Source organism: Piliocolobus tephrosceles, chromosome 8, assembly GCF_002776525.5.
Source record: "Piliocolobus tephrosceles isolate RC106 chromosome 8, ASM277652v3, whole genome shotgun sequence".
In the NCBI taxonomy this organism is placed as follows: domain Eukaryota; kingdom Metazoa; phylum Chordata; class Mammalia; order Primates; family Cercopithecidae; genus Piliocolobus; species Piliocolobus tephrosceles.
Genome location: NC_045441.1, coordinates 139,465,445 through 139,488,646, shown reverse-complemented (window position 1 = coordinate 139,488,646; position 23,202 = coordinate 139,465,445). Strand labels below are relative to the sequence as shown.

General features: G+C 58.9%; 4 protein-coding genes across 6 annotated transcripts in view; 2 read left to right on the top strand and 2 right to left on the bottom strand.

Annotated features, from left to right (window-relative positions):
• Nucleotides 1-132, bottom strand: part of AGAP3 (ArfGAP with GTPase domain, ankyrin repeat and PH domain 3) — a 63,460-nt gene extending 63,328 nt beyond the window's left edge. Inside the window, exon 1 of the mRNA XM_031936092.1 lies at nucleotides 41-132. Within this exon, the coding sequence (XP_031791952.1) occupies nucleotides 41-105 (65 nt within the window). The 5' untranslated portion in view covers nucleotides 106-132. The remainder of the gene's footprint in view (nucleotides 1-40) is intronic.
• Nucleotides 133-3,380: 3,248 nt separating this feature from the next.
• TMUB1 (transmembrane and ubiquitin like domain containing 1) lies at nucleotides 3,381-5,862 on the top strand. 2 transcript variants are annotated; one of them, XM_023225510.1, is made up of 3 exons: nucleotides 3,381-3,511; nucleotides 4,362-4,780; nucleotides 5,054-5,862. In XM_023225510.1, exons 2-3 carry the CDS (start codon nucleotides 4,392-4,394, stop codon nucleotides 5,403-5,405), a joined length of 741 nt encoding a protein of 246 aa, XP_023081278.1. In that variant the 5' UTR covers nucleotides 3,381-3,511; nucleotides 4,362-4,391; the 3' UTR covers nucleotides 5,406-5,862. The 2 variants fall into 2 exon arrangements, with proteins under 2 accessions (XP_023081278.1, XP_023081279.1); XM_023225511.1 differs by having other exon boundaries at nucleotides 3,494-3,627.
• Nucleotides 5,863-6,064: 202 nt separating this feature from the next.
• FASTK (Fas activated serine/threonine kinase) lies at nucleotides 6,065-10,612 on the top strand. 2 transcript variants are annotated; one of them, XM_023225508.1, is made up of 10 exons: nucleotides 6,065-6,263; nucleotides 7,018-7,440; nucleotides 8,216-8,395; nucleotides 8,535-8,674; nucleotides 9,144-9,357; nucleotides 9,456-9,615; nucleotides 9,833-9,924; nucleotides 9,999-10,134; nucleotides 10,208-10,322; nucleotides 10,403-10,612. In XM_023225508.1, the coding sequence occupies exons 1-10, from the start codon at nucleotides 6,182-6,184 to the stop codon at nucleotides 10,508-10,510; spliced, it is 1,650 nt and encodes a 549-aa protein (XP_023081276.1). In that variant the 5' UTR covers nucleotides 6,065-6,181; the 3' UTR covers nucleotides 10,511-10,612. The 2 variants fall into 2 exon arrangements, with proteins under 2 accessions (XP_023081276.1, XP_023081277.1); XM_023225509.2 differs by having other exon boundaries at nucleotides 6,152-6,730.
• A 92-nt stretch (nucleotides 10,613-10,704) lies between these two features.
• The window catches only part of SLC4A2 (solute carrier family 4 member 2), an 18,315-nt gene continuing 5,817 nt past the window's right edge, over nucleotides 10,705-23,202 (bottom strand). The window contains exons 6-23 of the mRNA XM_023225507.2: nucleotides 21,691-21,923; nucleotides 21,459-21,601; nucleotides 19,866-20,046; nucleotides 17,484-17,619; nucleotides 17,216-17,381; nucleotides 16,990-17,104; nucleotides 16,649-16,833; nucleotides 16,263-16,488; nucleotides 15,955-16,170; nucleotides 15,723-15,871; nucleotides 15,424-15,618; nucleotides 12,948-13,202; nucleotides 12,753-12,842; nucleotides 12,401-12,567; nucleotides 11,730-11,983; nucleotides 11,463-11,632; nucleotides 11,050-11,223; nucleotides 10,705-10,944 (exon numbers count right to left, since the gene is read on the bottom strand). Coding sequence (XP_023081275.1) covers nucleotides 10,864-10,944; nucleotides 11,050-11,223; nucleotides 11,463-11,632; nucleotides 11,730-11,983; nucleotides 12,401-12,567; nucleotides 12,753-12,842; nucleotides 12,948-13,202; nucleotides 15,424-15,618; nucleotides 15,723-15,871; nucleotides 15,955-16,170; nucleotides 16,263-16,488; nucleotides 16,649-16,833; nucleotides 16,990-17,104; nucleotides 17,216-17,381; nucleotides 17,484-17,619; nucleotides 19,866-20,046; nucleotides 21,459-21,601; nucleotides 21,691-21,923 — 3,136 coding nt within the window. The 3' untranslated portion in view covers nucleotides 10,705-10,863. The remainder of the gene's footprint in view (nucleotides 10,945-11,049; nucleotides 11,224-11,462; nucleotides 11,633-11,729; nucleotides 11,984-12,400; nucleotides 12,568-12,752; nucleotides 12,843-12,947; nucleotides 13,203-15,423; nucleotides 15,619-15,722; nucleotides 15,872-15,954; nucleotides 16,171-16,262; nucleotides 16,489-16,648; nucleotides 16,834-16,989; nucleotides 17,105-17,215; nucleotides 17,382-17,483; nucleotides 17,620-19,865; nucleotides 20,047-21,458; nucleotides 21,602-21,690; nucleotides 21,924-23,202) is intronic.

Sequence of the window (23,202 nt, the reverse complement as noted above, 5' to 3'; positions counted from 1 at the left end):
CCCGCCGCCCCCCGCGCTGCCGCCGCCGCCGCCGCCGCCGCCCCCCGGAGCCGCCAGGCTCTGCTGCTGCTGCGGGCTCTGCCCCCCGCCCGCCTGGAAGTTCATGGCTTCGGAGCCGTGGGGCCCGAGGCGGGCCCGGGGCGGCGCGGCGGAGGCGGCGGCGGCGAGCGGGCGCGCGGGGCTGGCGGGGCCGGGACTACTGGGCTGGTGGCGCGCGGCTAGCGCATGGAGCCGGGGGCCGGGGGCCGGAGGCCGAGGCCAGGAGGCGCCGCCGCGCACGCTGTGGCCGCCGCTGCCGAGCGCTTCCCGGCGCCGTGATCCCGCTGCCTCGGAGCAGCCTCCAGCGGCAACAACAACGGGACCGGGAGCGCGCGGCCCGGGCCCCCCCCCCGCGTCATGCGCACGCACCGCCGCCCCCGCCGGCTCCGGCACACGCAGCCTGAGCCCCCCTCCCCGCCGCCCCCGCCCCTCCTGCGCGCCGGCCCGGGCGCCCCCGCCCTTCGCTCGCTTGCTGGCTCTTCAGCCTCCACCCCCGAGCCGCGCGCTCCAGCCCAGGCGCCCGGGCCCCTCCCACTCAGCTTCGGCCCTTCCGCCTCCTCACCAGCCCCCACCCGCATTGCCTCGAGGGCCACCCTCTCGGAGGGGACAGCTGCCCTGGTCTCCTCCCGCGCCCGGCTGTCGCTTTCGCCTCCCTGCGCTGATCTGGGCCGGGTGTCCGATCTCTAGGCAATGCCCAAACAGTGCCCTGCGCCTGAGGGTGCGGCTAACCGAGGCTGATTGGTCGAGGAGCCCGCCCAGGCCCAGCCGCTCCTCGCTTACAGCGTCCCGCCTTCAGTGCGGCATAGGCTCCCCTGTCCCCAGGCTCGGAGGTCAGCCCTAGAGACCACCCTGCTGCCAGAGTTTTCTCCCTGGCTCCATGCCCAGTCTCTCCACTGCCGGCTGCAGCTCAGAGGCTGGGATAGGTTCTGGGCTGCTATTTCCAGTTCTCCCTGAGCGCTTCATCATCGGCGGGCCCCTGTAAATGACACTTTGAACAAACTCGTCTCTACTCTTACCTTGTGGTGATCCGGCCTCTCCTAAAAGACCGTCCCTCTGCCGGACTTGGGAGATTAGCTAAATGCTACCCGACCCCATTGGTACACAGAGGAAGAAGAGGGAGGGATGAAATATATGCCTTTCTCCCCTACTCATCCCATTGGAGAGACCAACCAAAACCCACGTGGCTCTCAATTTTTCTTGTCCTCACCCCTTGTCCATCCTGTCCTTTCACTCCCTCTAGGGTCAGGTAGCTCCCTGCAATGTCCTCTGCAGTGCCATTGCCAAAGTGGGCTGCAGTTGTTAGCCGCCCCCCCACCCACCCCCCCAACACACACACGCACACACGTTTCCTAAAACCTACAAGAGGTGACATTTGCAGAGCAGTGGCTCCAGCCAGTAAATCTCCCAGAGATGTTGCAGGGTATCTGCTACCCCCAGATATCCTCGGGCATCACTGACACACATCGTCCTTCTTACACACACTTCCACTTCCCTGGCCAAGCTGGATCGTTTCCCAGCATGAAGCTGTCCACCATTTGATTACCCACACAACTCAGCCCCAGTACCAACCTAGTCACTATTCCTGAGTTCCTTGTACCTTCCAAAACACCTGGTGCAAGCTAATCAACACATAAGGTCTCCTAAGTTCCTGAGGAATCTGTGTCTGTGTTTCTATCTCCCTGTATAACCTTAAGGATATCTTGTGCCCTCTCTAGGTTTCATCTGCAAAATATAGTGGTTGAACAGAAAACCTAGCTCTGATGCTGTATAATGCTAAAAGTAACATCCAACATCTCTTTTAGATGCTTAATTAGAATTGACAGCAGGAAGTAGCACCAGGTATACCTCCCAAGAGAGATACTAAGAGCAACGAGCTCCTCAAATGTGTTGCCCCAGCAACTAGCACACACCTGTTATAGCTCTGATGGGCTGTTCACACGACTAGCTCCTCTACTAGTATATGGAGCCACATGAGGGCAGGAAGAGGATCTGATTCACCATTTTATTCCCCAGTATCTTGCACAATGCCTGGCATATAGTGTGTGTGCATATATATATATATGCATATATATATTTTGAGACAGAGTCTCACTCTGTCGCCCAGGTTGGAGTGCAGTGGCTCGATCTCAGCTCACTGCAACCTCCACCTCCCGCGTTCAAATGATTCTCCTGCCTCAGCCTCCTGAGTAGCTGGAATTACGGGCACCTGCCACCACATCCAACTAATTTTTTTTTTTTTTTTTCAGTAGAGATGGGCTTTTATCATGTTGGCCAGGCTGGTCTCGAACTCCTGACCTCAGTGATCCGCCTACTTTGGTCTCCCAAAGTGCCAGGATTACAGACATAAGCCACCGCGCCTGGCCATAGTATATCTTTTAAAAATATGTTAGTAGAATAAATGAATGAACAGAAGGGATGGAACTAGATAGGTTAGTTCTGTATGGTATCAATCTAGACTGACATTCCTAAGGCAATATTTGGGCCACTTGCTCCCACAGTAGGCAAGAACTATGGGAAAACTAGGATAGATTATTTTAAATCAAGACTGGCCTGTAAAAACCAGGATGTGAGATCTCTGGGGCTACGGGAGCCCAGAGGGAAAAATCCACAGATATCCACAGGCCTGGGATTCAATGCCATCCACACAGTAACACACCAAGGACCCGATTCCAGGGACCAGCTTTGGGTGGAGGTGAGCAAATAGCTACTGTGTGACATGTACCTTAGTTTTCACACTTTTTAATAAAACATCTAATTTCTTCCTTATGATTGACTTACGAAGTATGTTTCAGAAAGGAAGAAATTAATCTTTAGAGAGATTCAATAACCCACCCAAGGTCATATAGCTAAGCACAGGATAAGGGATCAGGATTTGCGCCAGGTTCCAAGGTCTATGCTTCTTCCACAGTCCTGAAAAGGCAAGGTGGAGGAAGGGACCAAGGAAAGGGGGCAGCCCTGAGGATGGGTATCCCTGGCCAGCCTGGTGGGACAGCCCATGGATATTGGGCTCTGGGCTAAAGAATTAATTTTGGTGGCCAAAGTGCCTTCTGGCGTCCACTCTGACATAAGGGTAGGGCCACCTGAGTTCCTCAGAGCCTTCCTCACTGCATCACGAACACGGGTGCTCTGACGCGCTTCAGCTGACGTCGGTGTCTGGTGTGACAGATGCTGTGGCTGTTGGCGGGGGAGGGGGCGGACCCTGCTGCCACCCAAACCTCTAGCGGGTAGCGCAACCCCCCAAAGCCGTCCCCGCCGGCCCCTCCGCGATCTGCTGGCGCAGAGAACCGCGGGTGGAGCCCAGCACGTGGGTCCGCAGGGCGGAGGGCGGGGACAGAGCGGCGCCGGACTACAAGTCCCACAATGCCCCGGGCCGCGGCGGCGAGGAAGGAGGGGTGCTTCAGGTGCCTGCGACCTCCGCGCCTCCCGCCCGGAAGTGCCCGAGGGGCCGCGATGGAGCTGGGGCAGCCGGGCGGTGAGTCCCCGCGCCGTGACCGCGCCCACCCCGCCGCCCAGGGCCCCGGCCGGGCCCCGCCCGCCCTGTCCTGCCCGGGATCGCCGTGCCCTCCTGCGGCTCCGGGGGGCGGGAAGGTGGGAGGGGTGATGAGGGGTGGGGGTAGGGAACGTGAAGTCTCGGATTCCGGGCGGGATCTGGGGTCTGGCAGCCCGCGGGGCTTGGAGACACTTCCAGAGAAGGCGTGGAGTTGGGCCTCCGCGGAGTGGGGTTGAGGGGACGGAGCTGGGTGGGTGGTGACGCTCGGAGGCTCCAGATTGCCCAGGGGCGGAGTTTGACGTTTGCTGTGGGGGAAGCCTGGGAAGCAGTCCTGTGCCGCGGGTGGGGTTTAGGTGAACCGTAACGCGGGGGGCGGGGGGTGAGGGCACAGAGGCTCTACCCCCACCTCGGAGAAACTTTAGGAACGGAGTAGATGAGCATGGGGTGAAGTCGGTGAAGGAGTAGACACACTGGGGTGTAGTGGGCAGGAGAACAGATACGCTTGGGGGTGATGTTTGGCTGGGGTGAAGTTTAGGGGAGGCGTTGCTTAGGCCCTTACCTTGGGATAGGGTTTGGGTGAGTTGGGAGCTGGTTGAAGACCTCGAGCTCAGATGACAGAAAGTTAGGACTTGGGATTCGGCGATGGGAAGGGGCACCTGGAGGCAAGTTTGGGGCGACTGGGAGGCAAAGCAGCCGGTACCCTGGGGTGGGTGAGGGAACCGAGGCTGAGGACGGTGGGAGCATCGCGGTGGGGTGGGGGCAGGACCCTGTGGAGGTTCCAGGGCTCCTGGTCAGAGGGCCTGCGCCTCACGGGCTCTTTGTGCCTCTCCAGCTCGGTAGCGCGGCGGGCAAGGCAGGCGCCATGACCCTGATTGAAGGGGTGGGTGATGAGGTGACCGTCCTTTTCTCGGTGCTTGCCTGCCTTCTGGTGCTGGCCCTCGCCTGGGTCTCAACGCACACCGCTGAGGGCGGGGACCCACTGCCCCAGCCGTCAGGGACCCCAACGCCATCCCAGCCCAGCGCAGCCATGGCAGCTACCGACAGCATGAGAGCGGAGGTCCCAGGGGCAGAGACCCCCAGCCTGAGACACAGAGGTCAAGCTGCACAGCCAGAGCCCAGCACGGGGGTCACAGCAACACCACCAGCCCCGGACTCCCCGCAGGAGCCCCTCGTGCTACGGCTGAAATTCCTCAATGATTCAGAGCAGGTGGCCAGGGCCTGGCCCCACGACACCATTGGCTCCTTGAAAAGGTAAGTAGGTCAAGAGGCAGGAGCAATGCTAAAGACAGGGGTGGGGGGAGTGGTCACAGAAGGCCCCGGAGAGACCTAAGACCCAGCCCTCCTTTATAGTGGAGGCGCCGAGCGCCCCAGATCACAACTGCACTTGTTCCCTTGGCAGACTGCCCCTCCCAGGCCAGGGCCCGTGTGTTGTGGAGGGCAGGGGGAGGGTGGGAGTGTTGTTCCGGGGCCAGGGACTAGGATTGCCTGAGGCCTGCTCTCTTACCCAGGTCCCTCTCTCCTCAGGACCCAGTTTCCTGGCCGGGAACAGCAGGTGCGACTCATCTACCAAGGGCAGCTGCTAGGCGACGACACCCAGACCCTGGGCAGCCTTCACCTCCCTCCCAACTGCGTTCTCCACTGCCACGTGTCCACGAGGGTCGGCCCCCCAAATCCCCCCTGCCCGCCGGGGTCCGAGCCCGGCCCCTCCGGGCTGGAAATCGGCAGCCTGCTGCTGCCCCTGCTGCTCCTGCTGCTGCTGCTGCTGTGGTACTGCCAGATCCAGTACCGGCCCTTCTTTCCCCTGACCGCCACTCTGGGCCTGGCCGGCTTCACCCTGCTCCTCAGTCTCCTGGCCTTTGCCATGTACCGCCCGTAGTGCCTCCGCGGGCGTTTGGCAGCGTCGCCGGCCCCTCTGGACCTTGCTCCCCGCGCCGCAGCGGGAGCTGCTGCCTGCCCAGGCCCGTCTCTCCGGCCTGCCTCTTCCCGCTGCCCTGGAGCCCAGCCCTGCGCCGCAGAAGACTCCAGGGGCTGGCAGAGGCCCCGCCCTGCGACCACCGGGGCTCGGGGCCACCTCCCGGGGCTGCTGGCCCTCAGTCCGTACTGGGAGTGGGCTCCTCGGGGTCGGGCATCTGCTGTCGCTGCCTCGGCCCCGGGCAGAGCCCGGCCGTCCCCGGGGCCCGTCTTAGCGTTCTGCCGGAGGACCCAGCCGCCTCCAATCCCTGACAGCTCCCTGGGCTGAGTTGGGGACGCCAGGACGGTGGGAGGCAGGTGAAGGGGAGGGGCATAGGAGTTCCCCGGAACCTGTGCAGATTAAAGTAACTGTGAAGTTTTCACTCTTGCAGTGTGTCTGAGTGTGTGCGGGATAGTGGGCAGGGAGTCCTCGCCCCTTGGGAGAGAACGGCACGGACTGCGCCCTCGGCTCTGGCCCACCGCTTTCCCTTCTCCCCCGCGTTCTGCTCTGGCTTTGGCGCCGGCCTCCGTGGCCCCGCCCCCGGTGCCGCGCGCGCACTTCCCGCGGGCGGGGCTCACGACTCCCTGGCTCGCAGTGCCTGCCGGGAGCCACGTCTCCGCTGGTCGATAGCTGTTTCGGGATTGGTGTCCGGGCGGCTATCTGGGGGCTGCTGGGAAGATGGCGGACTCAGTGGCCAGCCGATGAGGAGGCCTCGGGGGGAACCCGGCCCCCGGGCCCCGAGACCGACTGAGGGAGCGACCTGCGCAGGGCCCGGGGAGTCATGTAGGGGTGGCGCCTGCGGGGAGGGCTGTGGGAGGGCAGCGGGAGCTGGTGTTAGCGGCAGCGGCCACGGTCTCCTGGCGTCCCTGGGCCGGGGTGGGTGTGGGGGCCCCCGACTTCGCCGACCCCACTCCATCGCAAAGCGGTGCACTCGGGCTCCACGTGCGCCCTGCGAGGTGGGCGCTGCGTTTTCATTTCACGGGTGAGGAGACTTAGACGAAGCCACTTGTCCAAGGTCACGCCGCTGGTGAGTGGGAGCGCCCAGCATGGAACCCAGCGCCGTCCAGCCGCGGAGCCCGCGTTCCACCCTCTGTGCCGCCGCCGCCTCCTGCGGGAGTGGGAGGTGGTTGGGAGAGTGCACGCCGGTGCCGCCTGGGCTCCAGACTGGGCGCGACCACTAACCCGGTTAATGACCTCGGGCTTAACCCCTTCGCTGCTCTGGGCCTGCGTTTCTCCACTGGTGAAATGAGGTAATGCCAGCCCTGCCTACTTTTCATGGGCGTGTAAGGAGCATCAGAGATGGTGCATGTGGAATTGCTTTGCAAGTAGTGCGCTGAGCGCACTGAGGATTATGATTGCTGTTTCAAAGGCGTGGAAGGAGGCAGAGGGGCGGGGTGGGGAAGAGGCCCAGAGCAGTCACAAAGGGTTGGTTGCTCTGACCACAGGCCCCCTAAATGAGGAGTGAGGTAAGGAGTAGGTAGCAGGTCTTTCTCCCCTTTGGAGAAAACCTCACCCCCTTTTTTGGGCTGCCCCTCAGGGTCTCCATCACCCAACTCCATGCTTCGAGTCCTGCTCTCTGCTCAGACCTCCCCTGCTCGGCTGTCTGGCCTGCTACTGATCCCTCCAGTACAGCCCTGCTGTTTGGGGCCCAGCAAATGGGCGGACCGGCCACTTGGAGGAGGCCCCAGTGCAGGTCCTGTGCAAGGACTGCAGCGGCTTCTGGAACAGGCAAAGAGCCCCGGGGAGCTGCTGCGCTGGCTGGGCCAGAACCCCACCAAAGTGCGCGCCCACCACTACTCGGTGGCGCTTCGTCGTCTGGGCCAGCTCTTGGGGTCTCGGCCACGGCCCCCTCCTGTGGAGCAGGCCACACTGCAGGACTTGAGTCAGCTCATCATCCGAAACTGCCCCTCCTTTGACATTCACACCATCCACGTGTGTCTGCACCTTGCAGTCTTACTTGGTGAGGAGGGGCTTGAGGTGGGCGCCTGGGGGGCTGGGTGTTAATGAAGAATAGGGAGAACAGTAGAGGACAACGGAGAGACCCAGCCTCTCAGGCGTTTGCCCAGGAATGGTTGCTCCTGCTCCCGTCCTGTGTCTGTGGCAGACATCATGAGACGAATGCACTCCTTCCAGCCTCGCTAGGGTGCCACCTCAGATTCCTGCTAATAGAGTGCCCTAGGAAGCCACCATAATTTGTCACAATTGGTACAAGATGAAAGCCTCGGCCGGGCGCGGTGGCTCAAACCTGTAATCCCAGCACTTTGGGAGGCCGAGACGGGCGGATCACGAGGTCAGGAGATCAAGACCATCCTGGCTAACACGGTGAAACCCCGTCTCTACTAAAAAATACAAAAAACGAGCCAGGCGAGGTGGCGGGCGCCTGTAGTCCCAGCTACTCAGGAGGCTGAGGCCGGAGAATGGTGTAAACCTGGGGGGCAGAGCTTGCAGTGAGCTGAGATCCGGCCACTGCACTCCAGCCCGGGTGACAGAGCTAGACTCTATCTCAAAAAAAAAAAAAAAAGCCTATTTGCCATCTTTGTATGTACTCCCCACAGACCGTTTTGATACCTCATAGCGACATGATACTTTACATTTCTCTAGTGTTTGCACTTAAACTCTAGCACACCTTCTTGCTCAGGAAACAGAGAGGAGAAAGGTGGGGAATTCAAGTAACCTCACGATTGGAACAGCAGCACAGCTCTGGTACCAGGCTGCCTTTTACCTCTCCCCCTCAGGCTTTCCGTCCGATGGTCCCCTGGTGTGTGCCCTGGAACAGGAGCGAAGGCTCCGCCTCCCTCCGAAGCCACCTCCCCCTTTGCAGCCCCTTCTCCGAGGTGGGCAAAGGTTGGAAGCTGCTCTAAGCTGTCCCCGTTTTCTGCGGTATCCACGGCAGCATCTGATCAGCAGCCTGGCAGGTGCTGGAGGGGGTTAAAGTCAGATGGGGTTGGGGGGGTTGACAGGAGGAGAAAGGTGGTCTCAGTTGGCTGGGCTGAGGTGGAATTGAGCCAGCTGGAGGTCCAGCCAAGGCCCAGCGTGACAGGCTGTTCTTCACAGAGGCAAGGCCAGAGGAACTGACTCCCCATGTGATGGTGCTCCTGGCCCAGCACCTGGCCCGGCACCGGTTGCGGGAGCCCCAGCTCCTGGAAGCCATTGCCCACTTCCTGGTGGTTCAGGAAACCCAGCTCAGCAGCAAGGTGGGCTTGCCACCCACCCTCCAGTGCATCTCAGTCATTCTCAGGGACCTCGTCAGGCCCAGCACCCTGTGCAGCTCAGCTATCCTTTTCCTGAAGCAGACACACCCTCTCTGTCCCCTGGGACATCTTTTCCTACACCCGCTCTGTTACTTGCCCACCTCCTGTCACCAGCATGCATTCCTGGAACTCTGCAGTTTCCCAAAGCACTCTTAGCACCATCCTAGCTCCACCCATCCCTCTCCTTGAAGTCTTCAGGGCCAAACCCCACAGTGATGTCCCCTCCGCCTGTCTGGTGATTAGTCATGTGCAGCTTGTGACTGCTTTGCTGTTGAACTGTGAGGCTGTAGGGACTGTCCTGTCTTTACAGCAGTGTTAGAAACTTGAGGGCTAAGCCTCTCTAAGGCTTAGCTTGTAAAAAATGACTGCAGAAATACTTCACACTGGGTAATGAACTGCTCTTCCTCCACAGGTGGTACAGAAGTTGGTTCTGCCCTTTGGGCGGCTGAACTACCTGCCCCTGGAACAGCAGTTTATGCCCTGCCTTGAGAGGATCCTGGCTCGGGAAGCAGGGGTGGCACCCCTGGCTACAGTCAACATCTTGATGTCACTGTGCCAACTGCGGTGCCTGCCCTTCAGAGCCCTGCACTTTGTTTTTTCCCCTGGCTTCATCAACTACATCAGTGGTACGCAGCCAGGATGGCCGGCTGGGCCCCTGAGGGCTGGAGAGGCAGGGGAACAGGGTGGCCTGCAGCCCAGAGCCCCAGTCCCCGCCTCCCCACAGGCACCCCTCATGCTCTGATTGTGCGTCGCTACCTCTCCCTGCTGGACACGGCCGTGGAGCTGGAGCTCCCAGGATACCGGGGTCCCCGCCTTCCCCGAAGGCAGCAAGTGCCCATCTTTCCCCAGCCTCTCATCACCGACCGTGCCCGCTGCAAGTACAGGTGGATGGGGCAGCCTGGGGTAAGGGGAGGGGCCAGCCTGGGAGCAGCAGAGTGGAAAAGCCAGAGGGACCATGAAGCCAAAGCTAAGGAGCTCTCAGCCACCATAAAACTGGGCCCCGAAGCAGGAGAGGGCTTTACCCAGGGTGGTGGCACTAGACTGGGACAGACTAGGATGAGGTGCCGGGCCCTTCCTGCTACTGGTGTCGTTTCTCCTCAGTCACAAGGACATAGTAGCTGAGGGGTTGCGCCAGCTGCTGGGGGAGGAGAAATACCGCCAGGACCTGACTGTGCCTCCAGGCTACTGCACAGGTGAGCGAGGGGCAGGTGGCAGGCCCATGGAGACAAAGCTCTGGCTAAGGCCTCCAACCCTGCTCCCCCTCCAGACTTCCTGCTGTGCGTCGGCAGCTCTGGTGCTGTGCTTCCCGTGAGGACCCAGGACCCCTTCTTGCCATACCCACCAAGGTCCTGCCTACACGGCCAGGCTGCCTCTAGCCCCACTACTCGAGACCCTGCTCAGAGGTAATGGAGGCAGGGTGGGGGAGCTCTGGCCACCTTGCCCGCCATGCCCTGAGCCACATCCCTCCCCCTGCAGGGTGGTGCTGGTGTTGCGGGAACGCTGGCATTTCTGCCGGGACGGCAGGGTGCTGCTGGGCTCAAGGGCCCTGAGGGAGCGGCACTTGGGCCTGATGGGCTACCAGCTCCTGCCGGTGAGTGGCCCTGGCCTTCCCTGTGGCGCATCCTTACTCCCGGCCTGCGGGTAACCTGCTGCCCTCTCCTCTCCCCACAGCTACCCTTCGAGGAACTGGAGTCCCAGAGAGGCCTGCCCCAGCTCAAGAGCTACCTCAGGCAGAAGCTCCAGGCCCTGGGCCTGCGCTGGGGGCCTGAAGGGGGCTGAAGGGATGATGTGGGGTTCAGGATGGCCCCCCCATGGGGGGTGGATGATTTGCACTTTGGTTCCCTATGTTTTGATTTCTCATTAAAGTTCCTTTCCTTCCCCATTGTGAATCTCAGTTTTGGCATGGGGAGCAGAGCTGGGTCTCCCGCCTCTTTCCCATTCATGCCCCCCATACAAAGACAAAAGGCCAGAGATAGGTGGGGGCCAAAGCACTTTACTGCAGGGGCAGTGGGGGAGGAGGGGACATTAAATTATTCACTTAAATAAAAAGGAGGGAGGGGCATGGGAGGGGGACCCCATCCCACCAGCCTGTCCCCTCGACCATCAGTCCCTCGGTTGTCCCTCGGTGGCGGCTACACAGGCATGGGCATCTCATTGTACTCGTCCACACCCTCCCGCTCATCAAACACCGGTTCTGCCTCGTTAGCATCCAGCTGTGGGGTGGGGGGGGTGGTCAAGAAGGGAAGTGGGGGGCGGGGGGCCTTTCCAGATCCACAGGGAGGCAGGAGGGACTGGGGGAGGCAGGCGGGAGGGCTTACACATTTCATCTCTCGCTCGGTGAAGATGCGGGTGAGCACCACCATGCGGAGCGGCACTGTGAGGATGAGGATGAAGGGGAAGGCCAGGGAGGCAGCTGTGGACATGACGGCCCAGAGCAGGGCCAGGCAGAGCAGCTGCAGGGCCGTGAACAGGTGCATACGGAGGGTCCGGACCTGAGGGGCGGAGACAGGTGAGCCCAGGTTCCTCCCCAGCCTGCTGCTGGGAAGAGCCTCTCCCCTCTTCGGAGTTGGGGATGGAAGAACATTCCTAGGTGCCACAGAGCCGGGTTGGTACAGAGAGGAGGTGGGGGCTGGCTGAAGTGGGCAGATGGGAGGGGCAGCTGGAGAATGACCCAAGTAGACCAGGATGGCCAGAGGCACACCCCTTCCAGTGGGGATCTGGGGGAGCTTACCTTCTTGACGTAAGTGACATCTGGGTGGTGTTTGGGTGGCATGAGCAGCAGATGCAGCCGTTCATAGAACTGGATCCCATTAAGGGAGGTGACTCCCATGTACAGGAAAATTCCAAAGAGCACAGCGAGGGGGATCTGCCGAAGCAGATCCCCAATAACTATGGAGAGGCCTATGGGAGGCACAGGATAAATAGTTGGCCACGGGGTCCCCTGGACCCACCAGCCCTGGGGAATCCACTGGGAAGGGAAGGGCAAGAGGCAACGTACCCACAAGCAGGGCAACCAGCAGCCCCGTCACCCGTTGTTCCTTGACCTCCTGAATCTTGGGCTTGTCCCCAGGTGCCACAGCCTTGCTCATGACAGTGAGCGCGTTGGCGTGAGTGACGGAGCGGACAGTGGCAGCAGCCAACCAGGGCAGGCCAAAGAGGGCACAGATGCCGCCCATGGCCACAATGAGCAGCAGGTCCAGGTGGAAGCCGGAGCCCTTCTGCAGCATGCGCTCCTTCTTGGAGATGATGAGCCTGAGAGAGGGAGGGGTGCTGCTAAGGCCCAGGCTGGACTCAACTCCACAGACCACAGGGTCTTTCCAGAATGCCCAGCCAGTGCCTCCATCTGGCTTTGGAACCTGGTGGTCCCTGTCCATTCCGTCAGGATTCAAATTCCATTATAGAGCAGCAAAACCTCAGCCCCCAGCCCTTATCCTCCACAACAGCTCCCAGCTAGCACTGCCAGGCTGGCCTGCCCCTCCACGTGCTGTTCCTGTCCCAGCAAACATCAGGGGGTTTTTCTGCTGTCTACAGATTAAACTGTGGCCATCTAGGCATCCAAGGTTCGCTGAGGTCCCTGGGATTGCCTAGTGTGGCTGGAGGTTCATGCTGAGTTCCCCAGCCTGGCCTGGGGCTCCAGCCTCTCATATCCCTTCGGCCAGGACCACTCACGTGGTGATCTGTGTCTCCATGAAAATGAGGATGAAGACCAGGATGGCGGGCAGCAGGCTGGCAACCATCATCCACACCGGGAAGGGGCTCTTCTCCCCCAGAGGGTTGATGACCCAGCCCCTCTTTTCTGGGGCAGTCACTGAGAATCCACTGGGAACGCTCAGCTTCTGCAGGGCAGACACAGTGTAGGGACAAGGGTTAAGGTAATGTGGAGGGCATGCCACGGAAACGGGTTGGCATCTTAAGGACAGGCTTAAGCTTAAGGACAGGCTGGGTTTGGAGGCTGGAGGGGAACACCTAGACCCAGGGCGGTGGAGGCAGCAGCCGTTGCCTGCTGCGGGCAGCACCTTACCTGGGTATAGGTGTCCTCAATACTGTAATCCACAAGCACCATGATGAGGATGGCGATGGGCACCCCAAAGTCCCCAATCACCCGCCGGATCTGAGTGGGCAGGCACACCACTCAGAGGCCTGCCACCACAGCCACTGACTTCCTGCCACCCCCCTTCCTGCCCCTAACCCCCTCTTGGCCTTTAAGCCCACGCACCCGGCCAGGAAAGAACCGGCTGTTCTTGAATTTGCGCAGGAAGAAGGCGATGAAGAAGGTGCCGGCCATGAGCACCAGTGACAGCAGGGCCGTGTTGGGCTGGCCCTGGGGCTTCCCCTGCCCAGACTGCCCAGCCAAGCTCCTGTTGCCCGGCCCCAGCGTGGGTCTTGCCCCGGCCCATGTCATGTTCTCACCGCCGTCCACCTCTGAGCTGTTGGAGGCTGAGCAGCCATGCAGGGGGTGCTCCTGGAAGATCTGGGGAGAGGAGGCCACAGGGCCTCCATCAGCTGGACTGCAGAAAAGATTCCTGGGGCTCAGTGTCAGGTGGAAGGGGTGGGGCAGGGGAAAGGCTGGCCTGCTTTCAAAGAGCTTGTCTTGTTGAATTAAGACAATGACCTAGAGAACCAGCTGTGAGCACAGGGTAGTGTGGGGCAGAAAAGACCGAGCGGCTGGTTTAAGTCAGGAAGGCAGCTGGTGAGGGGCACCAGCCAGGCTCAGAGAGGATCCGGGGGCCTAAAGGAGGAGGACATGAGCACAGAGGACCACAGAGTGGTCTCTTACACACATCTGATGCCCAGACTGACTGTCACCTCTGGAGTCTTTCCCCTTTCTACACTCCTGGATTGTTTGACATTTTAACAAAAGCATGTACCTTTGTTATTAAAAATGTGAGTTTTAAAAGCAAATTAAAAATAATATGTGTTTTAAAATAAAAAAAACAGGGCCGGGCGCGGTGGCTCAAGCCTGTAATCCCAGCACTTTGGGAGGCCGAGACGGGCGGATCACGAGGTCAGGAGATCGAGACCATCCTGGCTAACACGGTGAAACGGTGAAACCCCGTCTCTACTAAAAATACAAAAAATTAGCCGGGCGAGGTGGCCGGCGCCTGTAGTCCCAGCTACTCGGGAGGCTGAGGCAGGAGAATGGCGTGAACCCGGGAGGCGGAGGTTGCAGTGAGCTGAGATCCGGCCATTGCACTCCAGCCTGGGCGACAGAGCAAGACTCCGTCTCAAAAAAAAATAAAAAAAAATAAAAATAAATAAAAATAAAAAAACAGGCTGGGTGCAGTGGCTCACGCCTGTAATTCTAGCACTTTGGGAGGCCGAGGCAGGCAGATCACTTGAGGTCAAGAGTTCGAAACCAGCCTTCCCTGTCTCTGCTAAAAATACAAAAATTAGCTGGGCGTGGTGGGCACCTGTAATTCCAGCTACTCAAGAGGCTGAGGCAGAGGCAGAGGCAGAAGAATCGCTTAAACCCGGGAGGCCAAAGTTGCAGTGAGGCAAGGTCACACCACTGCATTCCAGTCTGGGCAACAGAGCAAGACTCTGTCTCAAAAAAACAAATAAACAAATAAATAAAATAAAATAAAAAAGATGGACTGGGCCTGGTAACTCATGCCTATAACCCCAACACTTTGGGAGGCCAAGGCAGGAGGATCGCTTGAGGCCAGGAGTTCCAGACAAGCCTGGGCAATCTAGGCAGGCCTCTTCAAAAAATTTAAAAATTAGGCATGGGGCCCACCTGTAGTCCCAGCTATTAGGGAGGCTTAGGCAGAAGGAACACTTGAGCTCAGGAGTTTGAAGTAATAGTGAGCTCTAATGGTGCCACTGTGCCATTAAATATACAAGTTTTTAAAAAATAAAAGTACGAGTTTTTGGCTGGGCACAGTGGCTCACACCTGTAATCCCAGCACTTTGGGAGGCCGAGGCGGGCAGATCACTTGAGGCCAGGAGTTCAAGACCAGTCTGGTCAACACGGTAAAACCCCATCTCTACTAAAAAAATACAAAAAATTTAGCTGGGCATGCTGGCATGTGCCTGTAATCCCAACTACTTGGCAGGCTGAGGCAGAAGAGCCACTTTAACCCGGGAGGCAGAGGTTGCAGTGAGCAGAGATCGCGCCAAAACTGCACTCCAGCCTGGGTGACAAAGCAACACTCTGTCTCAAAAAAAAAAAAAAAAGAAAAGAAAAAGTATGAGTTTTTGAAAGATTCATCTGTCTGGTTCGAGTTGCTGTTTGAAAATAAATCAAGGCCGGGTGTGGTGGCTCAATCCTGTGATCCCAGCACTTTGGGAGGCTGAGATAGGTGGACCACCTGAGGTCAGGACTTCAAGATAAGCCTGGCCAATACGGTGAAACCCGTCTCTACTGATAATACAAAAATTAGCCGGGTATAGTGGTGCAAACCTATAATCCCAGCTACTCAGGAGGCTGAGGCAGGAAAATCGCTTGAATCCAGGAGGCAGAAGTTGCAGTGAGTCAAGGTCACGCCACTGCACTCCAGCCTGGGCAACAGAGTAAGAGTGTCTCAAAATAATTGATTAAAAAATTAATCTGAGGCCCTGGTGTGTGTGTTGGCAACAAGCCCCAGGAATGCTCCAGCCTGGCCTTGAATCCAGAGGATGGGACCAAGAGACTCCCTCCAGCCCTGAGACCTCGGCCTTCCTGGCCCAGCTCTCGGCAGGGGCCTGCCCACCTTCACCAGCTTGTAGAAGGTCTCATAGATGAAGATGAGTGAGATCAAGAAGGCGAAGATCTCCTGGGTGAAGCGGGAGACGAAGCGGACCAGGAAGCTCCCCTCCAGGGCCACCATGAGCAGGGCCAGGAGCACCAGCCAGAAGCCGATCCACACGCGGCCCACCAGGTACTCCAGGTGGTTGCTGCTACAGAACTAGAGGTGGGGGCAGTCAGGTCCCTCACTCTGGGTGGGGATGCTGTGGGGAGGTGTCTAGGGCAGAGGAGGGGTGGCTGGAGATGGGCAGGAAGAGCCCTCACCGAGAAGAAGGCCTCCTCAAAGACCAGCAGGGGCCCCGAGAAGCCGATCACCAACAGGGGCTGGGCACCCAGCAGGCAGAATACCACACCCTGGAGCGCTGTGGACATGATCAGCTCCGACACCCCTATCAGGTCCTGTGTCTTCTCTCCTAGGGGTGCAGGAACCAGCTCAGGAGCTGGTGGCCAGGCCCTGGGCAGTCCGCCCCACCCTCTACCTGAAGGCTCTCCTCACCCAGCAGCCCCCCAAAGGTGATGGCAGGAGACAGGGCGGCAAAGTAGATGAAGATGACGGCAGCCAGGCACTGAGGGTCAAGTGCATCTCGGAAGTCACTCAGGTAGTGGGGATAGCGGCGCCGCACATCTCGGATCAGCCCACCAAAGGGCCGCCCCGTCCGCCGAAGGGGATCGTCTTCAGCTGCCCCTGCCACCTCTACCATCTGCAGGAGCGCTGCAACCCAGGCCTCCGTCAGGGCGCCCCAGCCCCTCCTGCCCACCTCACCCCCTTGAGGCAGCCCCAACCCCAGCCCGCCCTGGCCGTACCCTTATCTTGGGCAGATTTGGGCTCCAGCCCGGCCCCTGTGGGCAGCAGCCGGCCCTGCTCCTCTCGCTTCTTGAGCATCTGGCGCTGGAAGTGGGCCACGGAGCGCAGCAGCTCCTCGCCCTGCACTTCTGAGGGCGGCAGCACCACGCTGCAGTCGAGGAAAGCGTTGATGGCCGTCAGCAGGTCGTCCCGCTCGTCAGCCAGGTAGGCTGCCTCGTGGAATTGCTGCCAAAGCAGGATGGGGATTGGGGAGGGCTCAAAGAAGAGGGCTGAGGGCCTGGAGCTGGGGGTGGGCAAGGCCGGTGGGTGGGGGGCAGTCATGGGAATCAAGACTGGCCAAGGGTGGGCTCCAGGAAGCAGGGTCCAGAGGAGGAGGGTAGCTGACCTTGTCTGACATGAGGGTGGAGATGGAGCGGCCGATCTCGTGGTAGTCCATGTTGGCGCTGCTTGGGCCCAGCAGCAGGAAGAGGAAACGCACGGGCACCGGCACTTCCAACACTGCGTCCAACTCCACGGCCTCCCGGAGCCGCACAAAGGCCATGGTGGGGCGGGAGAGGAATTCCACACAGCCTAGGGGCATGGGACCATCGTGGGCAAGAGCAGAGCAGCAGGACCGCCTTCCAGTCCCTCGCCCAGGGGTGGCACCGAGGCAGGGCCAGGGAGACTACAGGACCCTGCCTCAAGGCCTGGCTGCCAAGGCCCCCACATGTGACCTGCCCCACATACCCACGAGGACCACTGTGGCCTCAGCATTCTCAGGGATCTTCTCCAGCAGCTTCAGCTCGTGCTTGGACTTGGAGCGGGTGATGCCAGCTGGTGGTGCTGGAGGCGGCAGCTCGCGCTGGGGGACACAGAACAGAGCTCAGCCCAGCCAGGCCCCTCCCACTCTGAGTCCACACCCAGGCTTCCTCAGTCCTGCCGCCAGCCCAGGCAGGGCCGGTTCTCCCCTCACCTCTCGCTCCACCTCCAGCCGGGTCTCAGGAACACCTCCAATGAGAGGCTCGGTGACGTGGGGATCACTCTCAGCCCCCTGACCATGGTGATGCCCCAGCAGGGAGCCCAGGGAGCCAGCCGAAATGTTGCGGGGGAAGGAGAAATCCTTCTCATCACTCGGGTGGCTGGTGGGGCAGAGGGCAGTGAGGCAAAGGAGGGTCAATGACAAGGGCCAGGGCAGGTGGGCTGGATGAAGTGTTGTCCCCAGCTGGCCCACAGGGCCTCACCTGTGTTTCAGCAGCAGGGCCCGCAGCACATTGGCCCTGTCCTCGGCCTTGATCTGGTCAGAGATGACCATCTGCTCCACCACCTGGTGGGCCACTCCAGGCAGGGTCTGCTGGTCCAGATCCAAGAGCACAGCCCCTAGCATAAGACGGCACAGAGGGCCCCTCAGCCCCAGGTCGCAAAACAGTGGCAGGAGATGGGATGGCAGCAGGAGCTGGGGACAGGTGGGGCAGCCAGGTGGGTGGGTGCCGGGGCTGGAACACCAGCCTACACATGAAGGACGCGGGCTCGGGTTCTAGCTCCCTCAGGAGCCTAAGTCACATCAACCCTCTGGTTCCTCCCCTCCACCAGACCCCCAGGAACGTTACGAGGCTCCACAGAGACCACTGAACCTCAGTGACCAGAGAGGCCATCTAGGCCATGCCTGCCGGACACCCCTTCCAGGGAGCATCTGGCCTCCACAGGGACGGTCCAGGCCACCCACTCTGGTTGAACCCTCTTGGCTGTTAGAAAACTCTCCTCTGGCCGGGCGCGGTGGCTCAAGCCTGTAATCCCAGCACTTTGGGAGGCCGAGACGGGCGGATCACGAGGTCAGGAGATCGAGACCATCCTGGCTAACACGGTGAAACCCCGTCTCTACTAAAAAATACAAAAATCTAGCCGGGCGAGGTGGCGGGCACCTGTAGTCCCAGCTACTTGGGAGGCTGAGGCAGGAGAATGGCGTAAACCCGGGAGGCGGAGCTTGCAGTGAGCTGAGATCTGGCCACTGCACTCCAGCCTGGGAGACAGAGCGAGACTCCGTCTCAAAAAAAAAAAAAAAAAAAAGAAAAAAGAAAACTCTCCTCTAAGTGAGCCAGGTGCTGTGTCACTCTAGGGCCTAGTTCTACTCTCTGATACACAACTCAGCTGGTCTGTGGCCTCATCCGTGTGGCTGTCCTGGAGCCATCTGAAGACCCCCCTCTGCCCCAAACTTCTTGACTTCCCTGTCAGCTTCTGGACCTCCCCTCACCATTGCACACAGAAGTAACAGTCCCTTCGAAAGTTACCAGGTCATTCATCTGGCAGGGCCAACTTTCAGGAACAAAGACTAAAGAATAAACAGAACCGGCTGGGTGCCGTGGCTCACACCTGTAATCCCACTTTGGGAGGCTGAGGCGGGCAGATCACGAGGTCAGGAGATCGAGACCATCCTGGCTAACACAGTGAAACCCCATCTCTAATAAAAATGCAAAAAAATAAACCAGGCGTGGTGGCGGGCACCTGTTGTCCCAGCTACTTGGGAGGCTGAGGCAGGAGAATGGTGTGAACCCAGGAAGCGGAGCTTGCAGTGAGCTGAGATAGCGCCACGGGACTCCAGCCTGGGTGACAGAGCAAGACTCCGTCTCGAAAAAAAAAAAAAGAATAAACAGAACCAAAAGCTCCTAAGCAGCCAGGCTGGAGACCACAAGGCCTAGTGAGGGAGCCCTTCCACGGTGGCACTTTACCCAAAGCCCCTGAGCCTTACTCAGGGTCTATGGACTCTTCGTTGGGAAACAATTCTAAAAGCAGGTTTCTAGGTCCTCAGCTGCTTTGTTTTTTGTTTACTTTTTTTTTTTTTTTTAATTTAATTTTAAGCCAGGCACAGTGGCTCATGCCTGTACTCCCAACATTTTGGGAGGCTGAGGTGGGCAAATCGCTTGAGCTCAGGAGTTTGAGACCAGTCTGGGCCACATGATGAAACCCCATCTCTACTAAAAATACAACAATTAGGTAGGCATGGTGGCATGTGCCTGTAGTTCCAGCTACTTGGGAGGCTGAGGCAGGAGGATCACTTGAGCCTGGGAGGTGGAGGTTGCAGTGAGCCAAGACTACACCACTGTACTCCAGCCTGGGCAACAGAGCAAGATCTTGTCTCAAAATATATATATATATATATATATATTTAATTTTTTTCCTAAGCTGCCTCAAACCACAGAACCTCAGCTGCTTAGAAACAGGCCTTTTAACAACAACTGAGAGTGGTCGCCCATTGTGAAGGAGCAAGCAAGCAAACATAGGACTCGGAAGTCCTGCATCTGTGGTGAGTGGTCATTTTGTAAAGTCTATACAGCTACAGATTAGATCACATTCCACAGAATCTCTAAGATGGTACCAAGGCATGCCAGGAATTTCAGAAAGCTTTACATCAAAATGGCTTCTAGAACATTTTCGCAACCAAAACACAGTTGTTATCTGAGAATATCAAGAAGCTGCTGGCTAAAAATGCAAATACGAGCTGGGTGTGGACTACGCTCCCTCTGGGCTCTGGGGCTGTCACACATCATGGGGCTCAAGACAGATTTGGGGCCATTTGGGAGCGTTTCCTGGGGATTGGCCAGGCGGGAGAAGGAGGGGAGCGGGGTTACCATGGGCAAGGGTCCTGCGGAGCTCCAGGAGACTGCGGAAGGAGAGGGAGGCCACGTGGGGCTTCCCCCAGCGCTCTGTCTCCTCCTCCACGTCTTCTTCAAATTTGATCCAGCGAGCTGTCTCCCGCCACTGGGGCTCCTGGTTTTTGTCCAGCAGCAACTCATTCAGCTCCACAAACACCTCGGGGAGAGAAGAGAAGGCATTTCAGGGTACAGAGCCAGAGGCGGCCCTGGGTGGGGGTCAGAGGTGAGTGGTATCAGAGGGAGCCAGGTGACCCTGGACAGCATGAGCACAGTGGGTGGTGCACAAGCGCACCAGTCCCACAGCCAGCTGAGACCCTGGACAACTGACTAACCAATGAGATGCAGCTTCCCTCATCTGTCAAATGGGAACACCTCAAAGAACGGTCAGGAGGACAAAAGGGAAAAGCACATGGCACGCTACGTGACTCAGAGTAAGGGCTTGAGAAATGGCCACTGTGTATGAAAGCAATGGCGTTTTGTAGGCCTTTTAACAAGTGGAATGCCTACCGGCTATTCCATTGACAGGCATTCAAGAACTGGCAAAACTAATTGCAAAGGAAGGAAAAGTGGTCGCCTCTGAAAAATACTGATTGGGTGGGGCCGTGCAGGAACTTCTGGAGTGTGGGAAATGGCTAGGCAGGTATGGGCCTGCAACAGGGCACTGAGCTGGATGCTTCACACAGATGCAGCTTACTGTATGCTATTATGCCTTCATAAAATGAGGACAAAAACACAGTGCGTCAGAGTTCAGGACCAGGGCCCTTAAGATGGGCAGCATCACTAGGTAACCAAGTGACCTTGGCCAAGTCACAGCACTCTAGTTTATAGCTGACACCACCTGTTGTCATCTTCACAGGTGGCTGAGAGGATTGAACAAGTACAGAGGCAACTGGGTTTTGAAAAATGAAGTGTAGTGCTACACAGAGCCACCTTCAGCCCAAGGGGTGCCCTTTGTTCAAATCAGAAAATGGCATCTCTTTCTAAGATGGTCATGATACAGAAATCAACAATGGCTCAGATGTGAATTAAAACCACAATACTCAAATCAACGACATCCACCCTGGGGAGCATAATCACAGTGCCCAAGTCGATAAGCTCTAAGACGTGTACACTGCACTCTTGTGCAGTGTACAACCTTCATGACGAAAGATGGCATCCCTGGGCCCGGTGTGGTGGCTCACGCTTGTAATCCCAGCACTTTGGGAGGCCAAGGCAGGCGGATCCCTTGAGGCTAGGAGTTGGAGACCAGCCTGGCCAACATGGTGAAACCCCGTCTCTACTAAAAATACAAAAATTAGCTGGGTGTAGCAGGTGCCTGTAATTCCAGCTACTCTGGAGGCTGAGGCAGGAGAATCACTTGAACCCGGGAGGCAGAGGTTGCAGTGAGTTGAGATCACACCACTATACTCCAGCCTGGGCAAAAGAGCAAGACTTTCTCAAACAACAACAACAAAACAAAGGTTGCAATCCTGAGGCTTGAGATTATAGCTGGTCTGAGAGGTAGGGGCAGCGTCGTGGGGGGAAGCTGGATGGGAAGTTAATGGAAGACCCTGAAGCAGAGCGTGGTACCTCATGGGGCTTGTGGGGGGCCCGGGGTCGGGCCCGAGGTGTGGGGCCAGGCTCCCGCCCTTCTCGACCACTCTGTGTGGAACCTTTGGCATTCTTCCGCACCAAGTGCCGCCGCACCCCAGGAACGTCCTCAAACCGGTGACCTGTGGGGACAGAGGACCAAGGTTGGGCTCCCCCTTTCTCTCATTCCTTCGCCCACCAGTGCCAGGCTTGGCCCAGGCCCAGCACTCACTCTTCATGAGGTCTAGGTCAGCTGTGGCCAGCGTCTGGGCCTCACTCTCATCCGTGGGGACCCGAGGCAGCAGTGCCTGCTCAGCCCCGGTCATGCTCCCGATGCGCCTCCTCTCCTGAAGGTTGTAGCTGCGGTGCCCAGGCTGGGCTTTGGGCAGGGGGCGCCCCGAGGCACCCCCGTCGTCACCCCCTGCGGTGCCACTGGCCACCGCCACCGCCTCCTCCACCTGGGTTCTAGGCAGACAGAATGGCCGTGAGCCCGAGAAAGCCAGCCTCCTCCCTCACGCTCAGCACCCACACAGCGGGTAGCCAGGGAGGGGACATCGGACTCCGGGCCCTCCTAGCTCCCACTCCCGGGAGGCAGAGGTATGGGGAGGGGGAGGATTCTGGATGCAGACTCCCAGCATCCGAACCCCAGCTCCACCCTTTTCTAGCTGTGCAGCCCCAAACGATCACCCCAAGGCCCCTCTGAACATCCACTGCGAACGTCAACTGCTCCTCAGCAGCCAGGACTGAGGCCAGACTCTGGCAGTGCCATGAGGGGTGAGATTTTGGAAAAGTCCCAGTGCAGGGCCTGGCGCAGAAAAGGAGCTCAGGACGCTGCTTCCTGACAGTCAGCATTCATCCCCCTGCCCCCTCACCCCCGGCACACCCCTAGCCATGGGACTCAGAGGTTCACAGGGGCCTATGTTTAATCAAGAGGAATAAAGTCCGTGGCACTCGGCCTTGGAGATGGCAGACAGCTTCCTGCCCTGGGAGGAGGGGTGAGCCTCAGCCTTCACAGACGCCAGCTTCTGCTCTCTCCCTTCTCTCTGCCACACTGGGTGGCCAGGGCCCTGCCACATGGTCCTACCCCTCTCTCTCAACATCAAGATCCCCCAGAGCTCAAAGCTCGCATCCCCTCTCATGACCAGGCTTTCCTAGCCCCCACGTGCCCTAGCCCACAAATTCGACCCTTTCCTGCTGCCAGGCTTTCTCGGAAGCCCCAGCCTTCTCCTGGCCATCCTGGCGCCCCTAAGGCCGCTGTAACCCGCCGCCCGCAACTGTGCCACGGTCCCAGCAGGTTATGCGCTCCCAGAGGGGACAACGTGCCCTTCACTTCCCGCAGCCCTTCACGCTGCCTGGCACCCAGAAAACAACTGGTCTGTGATTGTAGTGACCTTGAGACCTAGTTCAAAGTCATTTTCTCCAGGAAGCCTTCCCCCAAATGCCAATCATCCACTGGTACTGAGACTTTCCCTGAACCAGCCACTGGGTGCAGTGACAACATGCTGATGCCATCTCACATGGTAACATTTGGTTTCCAACCAGCGTGTGTTGGCAGTGCTCCAAGGAGAGGGGCGTCTCCTTTGCCTCTTGAACCCTGGGGCCTCCAGCAAGTGCTGGGAGGTCACCAGTCCAGTACCTGAGCCAGTACTGGCTACTGCTCCCGCTACACCACAGGGAGGGGTGGGAGACGGGCAGGGGTGGGAGACGGGGAGGGGTGGGAGACGGGCAGGGGTGGGAGACGGGG